General features: G+C 33.8%; 1 protein-coding gene across 1 annotated transcript; it reads right to left on the reverse strand.

The window, feature by feature from the left end:
• Nucleotides 1-4,835: 4,835 nt before the first annotated feature.
• LOC120086421 (pentatricopeptide repeat-containing protein At5g56310-like) lies at nucleotides 4,836-7,070 on the reverse strand. Its single transcript, XM_039043064.1, has one exon. The coding sequence runs from the start codon at nucleotides 6,770-6,772 to the stop codon at nucleotides 5,378-5,380; it is 1,395 nt and encodes a 464-aa protein (XP_038898992.1). The 5' UTR covers nucleotides 6,773-7,070; the 3' UTR covers nucleotides 4,836-5,377.
• Nucleotides 7,071-11,110: the final 4,040 nt, after the last annotated feature.

Raw genomic sequence — 11,110 nt, forward strand, 5'->3', positions numbered from 1 at the left:
TGCAAATATACAAACAAATTGTTATTAATAAAATAAATTTTATTTTATATGTGCATTAACTCATTCCAATAAACTATGATTCTAAGTTATTTTATATAACTTAAACATGTATATGATGATATACTGGTGGATCATGCTTAAGTAATAATAATAACCTAAATGGTATGTAGTATGTGGATAAGGTAGTGTCCTTGTCCTGGTGACACTACAATTACGACCCACTTTGTAATTATCACAATTGTTGCAAAGTGTTACAAATGATCTAATCCTGATCATTCTTGTGGAGACATGTGAGCGGAGATATCTTATACAAAAAAGTTTGTATAAAGACCGAACCATGAAATGTTAAGTCTCTATTTATAACGCTGTTGCTAGAAGAGACTTACACCATATATGACTTGACCTTAGTCCTGAGTGATTTGACCTTAGACCTTATCCTAGTGACACTACAAATACGATCTACTTTATAATTGTCATTGTCGTAAAGTGTTACAAATGATCTGATCCTAATCATTCATGTGGAGACATGTGAGTGGGGGTATTCAATACAAAGAGTTTGTATAACACTGAACTACGAAATGATTAGTCTCTCTTTATAATGCCGTTACTTGAAGAGACTTACATTTCACTAGGATAACCATAGGTGACTTGAACTTAGTCCTGAGTGAGTTGTGAACTCCTGCCTATGAGAGCGGTCCTTTGATATGCATGGGTGAGAGTGGCCAAATTCACTAACTTAATATGCCTTCCATTTTGGGGATTCATTTGAGTGGGGAGTTGGAAACTCAACTACACAAGATGGAATCAACTTCTTTTTGTTGTTAGAGTAAGTAAATGAATTGCTCCCTAAAGGCTTGATTCCAAGTCTTGAACAATGAAGGCCCTCACTCTCTTATTGGTCAGAGAAAGATCTAGTTATAGTGGGACTATGACTAATTGTTCATTAGAGGGATCAGTTGTACTCAAGGAGTTAGATGTAACTACATGGGTAAAATAGTAATTTTTACCTAACTGTACTTACGAGCAATTTATGAAGGGTCAATGCATCGTTGATTGGTTATATCCAATGGATATATTTATATATCTATAGTGCGAAAAATGCAGTTGTCAGTCTTCATTGGAGTGGCAGACAGTTAATGAAGGTTGTTTAATTTAATTAAAGAGTTTAATTAATTAATCTCGTATCATTGGAGCTTCTAATCTGTAGGTCCATAAGGTCCCCTCGCTAGCTCAATAAAGATTTAATAAAAATCATTTAATTTTGAATTGTTCAAATTAATTAAAGGGAATTAATTGTATGAGACACAATAAATATAATGCATGTGGTGTTGAGGTGTATGCCCTAAAGCCTCGTAGTTTTATGTTAGTTGAATCAATGGTTGATTAATTTTATATCATTTATGCAATAATCCATTAACTTAAGATCCAAGGTTATTTGATGTAACTTAAATATGTATGTGGAGACATACAAGTGGATCATGTTTAAGTGATGACCTAAATGGTCTATAGTATATGAATAAGGTTGGGTGCCTTATTCTGGTAACACTACTGATAAGACTTGCTTTGTAGTTGTTACAATTGTCTTAAAGTACTACAAATGATATGATCCTGATAATTCTTGTGGAGACATGTGAGTGGGGGTATCTTATATAAAAGAGTTTGTATAAAGACTGGACCATGAAATGTTAAGTCTCTTTATAATGTTATTGCTAGAAGAGACTTACATTTTACTAGGATGACTATAGGTGACTTGACCTTAATCCTAAGTGAGTTATGAACTCCTACCTATGAGGGCGATCCTTTGATTTATATGGGTGAGAGTGGCCAGATTCGTCGACTTAATAAGCCTGCCATTTTGGGGATTCGTCTGATTGGGGAACTGGAAATACAACTACACAAGAAGGAATTCACTCATTCCCTATAGTTAGGGTAAGAAGATAAATTGCTCCTTTAAGGGCGATTCCAAGGCTTGAATAATGAGGTGCCTCACTCTCTCTAGGCTCGATAGGAGTTCAATCTTAGTTAGACTATGGCTAATTGTTCATTAGAGGGATCATTGGTACTTAAAAAGTTAGATGTAACTACATGGATAAAATAGTAATTTGACCCAATTGTACTTACAGCAATTTGTAAAGGGTCCATGCACTGTTGATTGGTTATATCCATGGACATAGAAATATATCTATACATGAAGAGTTCAGCTGTCGATCTTTAATGAAGTGACCGATAGTTAATGAATGTTGATTAATTTGATTAGAAGAGTTTAATTAATTAATCTTGTATCATTGGAGTTTCAGTCTATAGGTCCATAAGGTCTCCTCCTTAGCTCAATGAGGGCTGATAAGAATTAAATTAATTTTGGTTTAATTCGAATTATTCAAATAAATTAAAAGGAATTAATTGTATGAGATACAATTAAATAATGTATATAGATACATAATATAACGTATGTTAATACATTATATAATTTTATGAGAGAAATAAATATTTGAATATGATTCAAATATTAGTTATATCAATATGATTCATGTGTTAAAATTTAATGTGAATATGAATCATATTAAAGTTATATGTAGTTTTATGAGAGAAATAAATATTTGAATATGATTCAAATATTAATTATATGAATATAATTCATATAAAATCTATATGCTAAAATTTAATGTGAATATGGTTCATATTAAATTTATATAGTTTTTGAGACATATTCAAATATTAATTATATTATATATGATATAATATAAACTATAGATTATATGTTATATGTGATAGAACATATAGCTTACTATTTATATATATATTAAGTTAGTTAATATAATGTATTTAACGCATTTAACTCTTTATTAGGCTAGTTCATTTTCACGGACACTATTGAGCACAAGGAAATGGACATGTGACTAAAGCATAAATAAATAAATTCTTTAATTATATTTTGTTCATCTGAGTAATTTATGTCATGTGGATGGATTGCACGTGTGAGGCAATGTCTACTTATCCAAGAACTTATGACTTCATTCATGCTGATTCAGTTTTTAGCCTCTATGAGAATAGGTATTACCCTTTTTCAGTTTATTCCATTTACAATTAACTAATACTTCACATTTTCATAGACTATGAAAAAGGGGAGAGAGTTATTATTTTATTAAAATTCAAATTTTGAATTATTAAAGGGGAGAAAATTATAACTCCCTCAAATCCTTCGGCTCCTAACATCACGTAAAAGAAAGTAAGATTTTTTTTTTTCTCTTTGATCTTCATCTCCTTCTCTCTTTGTTTTGCAGAAAATAATTTTTCTCAGAATAATATCTCAGTTCTCTTCTCCTTCCCTCATTCCAAATTTAAATGCAAGCCCCCAGCTCTGCACGGTTCTCGTCCCTGAGAATAATGGAAAGACCCCGTGGTGGTGTCTGATTGAGGTGTTCGTGAGATCAGGAGAAGATGACACGAATTGGAGAGGAACGCGAAGAATTGGTCTTCAACGGGTATGTGATATCCTAACCCTTCTTCTTCTTCTTATACAAAAATATGTTTAATTAATTTTTTTTTTTATCCTATGTTTCCATCCTCTGATTGTTGTGTAAAATTAAAATTGGGATACAATTTCTTCCGTTGCAGAAAATTTCAATCTCTTCATGTGGATATATTATATTATATAATTTTATGTGAGATGTTATTTGAACATGATTCAAATATTAATTATAGGAATATGATTCATATAAAAACTATAGGTTAAAATTAACATGAATATGATTCATATTAAAACTATAGATTATATGAGAGAATATAAAGTATAGGTTATATTATATGTGATATAATATAACTATAAGTTATATATTATATGAGAATATGATATATGATTGTATTTAATTATATTAATGTAATATAATTAAATTAAATTTAAAATTTATTTCATGTTGTGATGGGGGTTATATGATAAATCCCTCGCACATCTCTCGTAAGAAAATGACAGAGGAGTTATCAAGAAAAACTGAAGGTAAAATTCTGATTAAGGATTTTCATCTCTGCCTTATCTTCTTCCTCTATACAGTTCTCTCATAGAAAAAAAATCTCACTTATTCCCTTCACCAAAATAAAGAAGCAAGCCCACACATAATATTCTCCTAATAAACTTCGATTAAAAAGAGAAACATCATTTCAATGAGATATAATTTTAGTTGAACCATATTGTGAGAAAGGTTACAATACACTTGTAAAAATAAACAATCGTTTTAATTAAGAAAAATCAAACACCGAAAAAACATAAGGAGACAGAAGTCAAGAGAGCAAGATGGTGAGAGAGTATGTTTATGAGAGAAAAGCTTTAGAACAAGTAAAATATTTAATAGTAATAATAAAAACTTCCAAAAGTCTAATAATGAGAGGTTCGTGCTCTTCATGTATCCAAGAATTAAAATGTCGACGTCGATATCGATACCATCATTTAAACTTACAGCTTTATTTTTGGACATCGATAAACTATCCATATAGATTAGATATTTACGTGAATAAAGAAAGTTATAAAAATAATTTAAATTGATAATGGAATTGTTTTTACTTCCATACTAAATTTTAGATCTTATTATTAATATTCATATTCAGAAGATGATAATTTGTTATATTTATGTATGTTTATTAAGGATATCAGAAATATTGATTAAATTCATGTTCAACATTCCGATTTAAAACATAACCAGGGTTATTTTAATCCTTGCATATTCCTAGATTATAAGTTTTACTTAAAAATTGTAACACAAAATTATACCGAACACCGTACATTCCAAAATAACGAGGACGTCAGAATAGAAACTAAATCTTGATTTGTTTTCTACTTGCATATGGATATAGACAAACTTCTGTCCAAAACTAAAGAAATTAAATAAACTCAAACAAATTGTTAAGGAATAACTCCGTTTCCACGTTAATAAATGGGAATGCAAAGGAGAGGGGAAAAAGAGATCCTCTTTAGACGGCTAAATAATTTCTAAATCTTTGAAGATCAACTATGGAAGCTAAGAATTAATGGACTCCGCAACTGGTCTCGGGTCGAGAAGTTATTCCACATCGTTGTCACTCAATCTTGTGACATAGAGAATGCATAGTTGAGAAATCAATGCCCCATCTCGAGAAGGTTCGAAAAAGTGTTTTTAAGCATTTAGAAAGTGGTTACAAATCGAACCTAAATATATCTTTTAACCAAGCATCTAACGATTTTCGTCTTGTCGAATAATTTATCAGTCCCTATGTTACATGCCCTGCTCAGTTATCTTGACCTTCCATGGTGATTATAACTCCAAAAACTTATCACAATAGGAATACAAAAAATGCTCTGAGCAGTTTCTGTAGGCATAAACTTCAATCAATAGCATCAGAAAACAATTCATAAGCATTTTACAGCCTCTTGAAGCTCAACAGAACTTGACCCCAAATCCTTCTTCAGTCCTCTCTCTTTCATCATCTCTCTCACTTTCTCAACTTCACTCCATTTCTCCATCTCTGCATAAATATTAGACAACACAACATAATAAGCACCATTTTCTGGTTCCATTTCAACAAGCTTCTTTGCTGCTATTTCACTCACTTCCAAGCCCCCATGAGCTCTGCTACCAGCTAGCAAAGATCCCCACATTGCTTTGGTGGCTTCAAAAGGCATATCCTTTATCAATACAAAAGCCGCTTCAATGCATCCATAACGTGCCAAGAGATCTACCATACATGAATAATGTTTGATTCCTGGAGAAAACCCGAATCTCCTGTCGGTCAATGATTGGAAGATCTGCTTGCCCATGTCCACCAAGCCAGAATGGCTACAAGCACAAAGCACTGCCACTAATGTCACTTCATCTGGCTCAACTCCTTCTTCATCCATTCTGTTAAACCAAGCTATGGCCTCCTCTCCACTCTTGGCCAAAGCCAACCCTTTAATCAGTGCATTCCATGTATACACATTCTTCTCTTTCATGGCTTGGAAAACAACCAATCCCTCTTTAATTCTCCCACATTTCCCATACATATCAATCAAAGAAGTCCCTAAAATCACATCCATTTCCCACCCTTTCCTCTTCACAAACTCATGTATCCAAACACCCATTTCAATGGCTCCAAAGTTTGCACAAGCAGCCAATGCATTCACCATCGTAACACGATTAGGCTCAACACCTGCATATTGCATCTGTTCAAATGCAATCAAAGCATCATCAAACATCAAAGAAACTCGATAACCCATAATCAAAACAGTCCACGACACAACATCTCTTTGAGGCATTTCGTCGAACACCTTCTTGCATAACCCCATTTTCCCACACGACGCATACACATCCATCAAAGAATTCTGCACATAAACATCAGCAACATATCCCAATTTCAGAACGTGGGTATGAACAGATTGTCCACTAACAAGGTCATTGAAATCAGCCAAGGACTTGAGAAGGAAAGGGAAGGTGTAATTGTTGGGGAAAATGGAGTTTCTGTTCATATGGGTGTAAATGGAAAGAGGGGTATGGGGGATTTTGGAGTGAGAGAAAGCTCTGATTAAGGAATTACAAACGAAGACATGGGGTTTGGGGATATGGTTAAAGAAGAGAAGAGCCGAATCGAGAAGTTGAAGATGATGACAAGTGTTAATGAAATGGTGGGCTATGGTGGGATTTGAATGGAGGTTTTGAAGGATGAGTTGAGCTTGAATTTGAGGGATGTGAATTGGGGAAAGAGAAGTGGTGAAAACAGAGAGAATTCTGTTTGATTCAGCCCTGAATTGGGCGGTAAATGGCGTCATTAGTCTAGATTGTTGATACTACACGATGAACTGATGAAAAATACCAAATTTAGTGGAAATTTTCCATCACTAAATAATACTTTGGTCCGTAACAATTTGAATATGCAGGTGTGTGACTCATATTTGACATTTTACAAATATGACAACAATTTCAAATATGAATTTCTAATGATTTTTTTATTCCATATTTACCATAAATAATCAATTGATAGAGAAAAAAAATGATAGAGAAAAAAGCCATGACCCGTGGAGTAAAAAGCCACGACTTGCTACCGGATGTGTGGTGGTTGAAGAAGGTAAGCGGTAGGGAAGTGGAGTGGTGGCTGGTGGCAAATGGTGTGGAGGAGTGTTGGTTGGTGAAAGAGAAATTTGGAGGTGTCTTGCTGTGAAGAAGTTTTTTTTCTTAATTTATTATTTTTTATTTTTGTAGAAATTTAAGCGTATCATTATAAAGTATATCAGCTTAGTCGAGTGCATCATATTTAAATTTATAAATAGTATATCAATCAAAGGTATCAATAATATATCTGTCAAGTGTATTAGTATTATAAAAGAGTTCATCATTATCAAGCTTATCAACAATATATCAGTCAAGTATATCATTACCAAATATATCAGTCAAGTTAATTAAGTTTATCAACGGTATAAACGAGTGAATTATTAACAAATTTATTAGTAGTTTATCAGTCGAGTATATCATGATCAAGTATTAAGTATATTTGATACACCACCGATAACTTGTAGAAATACAAGTTATTTTGGCTCTTAAGTTGGAACAACTAAGGTTTTTAATGATAAATTCTCCTCATTTTTTAGAAGAAACGCATGGAATTACTCAAACATTAACAAACTCATGCAAAAGAATGTTTATTACTAAAATATTGTGGCACTAACACATTATATTGTAGGATTTCAACAAGAGGCTAACGCATGATTATGAAGTGTCGCAGGCAAAGTTCTAACGCATGGGCCATGCGTCGGAGGGATTCAACGCAAGGAAGATTCACTGATTCAGGCTGTTTGTGTCAAATCACCACTTGCAAGCATGGGCACCTGCAGCAAGTGGCGTCTGAAAAACTTCTGAGTGTCAGGCGGCTGACCAGGGCATGGACTTTAATGCTACCCATCATCAAACTGGAGATGACCAACGCCTATAAATAGAATAAATCCCTCTAGAGTTCGAAGTTAAGAAAATTTTAAATTCTCACTCTCAGTATTAGCTTAGTCGTAGTATTAGATCTTTAGAGTTGTGCTGTGGTGCCAAGAAGAGTAGAAGGGAAGAGAACCACCATCACCGCCGATCAAGGAGCGGAGGAAGCCGAGCTTGAGAGAGACACTTCGTCCAATTCTTATACAAGTGATTGTACACAACTAGAATTGAGCCAAAGAGATACAAGAGATTATACTCTACGGCTTGACTCAGTTCCTTTCATCTCATTTATCACTTTCATCTTTTCATCTGATTAAGTATTGCTTTTGTAAAGACAATTTGCTTATTTATAAATTCATATATTTGATCTATCAAACTTTGCCATTGTTTATTTCTTGTTTATGTTGGATGCATCTAGTACTTCATGCAAAATTTCATTTCAAAAGCTTAAGCCAACTTGATTAATTGGTAAAAGCATCTTTAGCTTAGACTATTTGAGTGAATAAATAAGCCCGCATCAAGTAGAATGCCTAGTACATCTAGAGATAGACTTACTGGTGTTTATTGCATCCTGCGTTTGACGCATGAATCCTAGAGATAGGTCTTGTATGTTATTCGCATTGAGAAGTATCAAATAGAGTCTAATGCATAAACAAAGATAAACAAATCATCCCATTCATCACATTCTAGTTCATTTACATTCATCTTAGATCGACGCATACCACTTGCACTAAAATCCATTTCCACACGACCCATCATTCTCTACTTAGCTCTTTTGTATCTTCTTGCACAAGCACAACACCTTAGTGTAAATAATACATTTCTTCATACATTTAGGAAAACCCTACAACAACTACAACGCAAGGTCTGCGTTAGCTTAATCTGAATCCCTGAGCTCGTTCCTGGACTTACCAGGAACCTAAATTGGATTTATACTTGGGTCTGATTTAGGAAAACTTGAATGTCAATGGTGGAGTTTCATGCGTTCTGTTGCACATCTCTAACAGATCAACACGTTACGAAGCATAAACGCATCATTCATACTTAGAACTTATTTTTCCAAAAGCATCAACGCATCATTCATACTTAGAACTTATTTTTCCAAATCATTTTATACAATACACTCCTAGCTCGAATCACGATAGCAATGAACAACCCCCTCCCGAGCTTACCTCTTTCACCCAAAAGAGGGTGTGAAGATAAAAGACATTACCCTTTTGTAACACCTACTATCCATCACTTTGCACTTACCAACCACATCTCAAACTTTTTTGTGATAACAACTCCTATCTTGAATCTTAATTACAAATGACCCTTTAGTCAAGTATAAAATGACAACAACTCTTTGATTAATTTATTTTATATCAAACTTGTAGGAACTGGTGAAGATTCAGTGCGGAAGCGGGGATCGGTCCCAAATCCCAATTTTTACTATATTGGGAACGTCCTAGAACTCGCAGTTCGTGTTAAACATTCTATTTATCAATAATAATAAGTTGTTGATTTTGAATTCTATTATGAAAATCCAATAACATATCCATGGCTATAGTCTGAATACTTTAACTTTGGTACCTTAGACTTGGTCACATTAATCTCAATAGGATTGAGAGATTGGTAAAAAGTGGTCATCTAAATCAGTTAGAAGATAGTTCTTTACCTCCATGTGAATCATGTCTTGAAGAAAAAATGACTAAAGATCTTTTTCTGACAAAGGTCTTCATGCCAAAGAGCCTCTCGATCTTATACATTTAGACCTATGTAGTTCGATGAATGTTAAAGCTCGAGAAGGCTATCAGTATTTCGTCAGTTTTATTGATGATTACTCTAGATATGGCTACATTTACTTAATCAGTCATAATTCTAAAACTCTTGAAAAGTTCAAAGAATTTAAGGCTGAGACTGAAAATATGTTAAGTAAAAGAATCAAAACACTTCGATCTGATCGAGGTGGTGAGTATATGGATTTACAATTCCAGAACTATCTTGTAGATCATGAAATTCAATCCCAGCTCATAGCACCTGGAACACCACAACAAAACGGTGTTGCAGAAAGGAGAAATCGAACCTTATTAGACATGGTCCGATCAATGATGAGTTATGCTCAGTTACCTTAATCCTTTTGGGGGTATGCAGTACAGACCGCAATATTTATACTAAACGTTGTTCCTTCAAAAAGTGTTTCAGAAATACCGTATGAATTATGGAAAGGACGAAAAACTAGTTTACGGAATTTCCATATCTGGAATTATCCAACACACGTGTTGATACAAAATCCTAAAAAATTGGAAACACGTTTGAAATTATGCCTTTTTATAGGATACCCCAAAGAAACAAAAGGAGGATTGTTTTATGATCCCTAAGAAGATGAAGTATTTGTATCAAAAAATGCTATATTTTTGGAAGAAGATCATATAAAAAATCATCTACCTCGCGGTAAACTAATATTGCAAGAACTGACCAAAGATGCTACAAATACATCAACAAGAAGTGTTGATCAAGCTGGTCTATCAACAACTGTTGTTGTTCCATCACGTCCATCCCAAGAGTTGAGTATGCCTCGACGTAGTGGGAGGATTATTCAACAACCTAAACACTATATGGGTTTAACAGAAACTCAAAACATCATACAGGATGATGGTTTAGAGGATCCATTAACCTTTAAAAAGGCAATGGAAGATGTTGACAGGGAACGATGGATAAAAGCCATGGACGATGAAATGGAGTCTATGTACTTCAACTCTATTTGGGAACTTGTAGATCAACCACACGGGGTTACACCTATAGGTTGCAAATAGATCTACAAGAGGAAATGAGACCAAACTGGCAAGGTGCAAACCTATAAAGCCAGATTCGTGGCAAAAGGTTTTACCCAAGAGAAAAAGTTGATTATGAAGAAACTTTTTCTCCTGTTGCCATGATAAAGTCAATAAGAATATTTTTTTTCCATTGCCACATATTATGACTATGAAATATGGCAAGTGGATGTCAAGATAGCTTTCTTGAATGGCTATCTTGATGAAAGTATTTTTATGTCTCAACCCAAAGGGTTCATAAAAAAAGGACGGGAACAGAAAGTCTGTAAGCTTAATCGATCCATTTATGGATTGAAACAAACATCTAGATCCTGGAATATAAGGTTTGACACTACGATAAAATCTTATGGCTTTGAACAAAATGTTGACGAACCT

This window comes from Benincasa hispida, chromosome 9, assembly GCF_009727055.1.
Source record: "Benincasa hispida cultivar B227 chromosome 9, ASM972705v1, whole genome shotgun sequence".
Lineage (NCBI taxonomy): Eukaryota > Viridiplantae > Streptophyta > Magnoliopsida > Cucurbitales > Cucurbitaceae > Benincasa > Benincasa hispida.

Excerpts from the sequence above, each read along its gene's own strand:
- LOC120086421 (XM_039043064.1), bottom strand. The coding sequence starts at position 6,772 with ATGACGCCATTTACCGCCCAATTCAGGGCTGAATCAAACAGAATTCTC.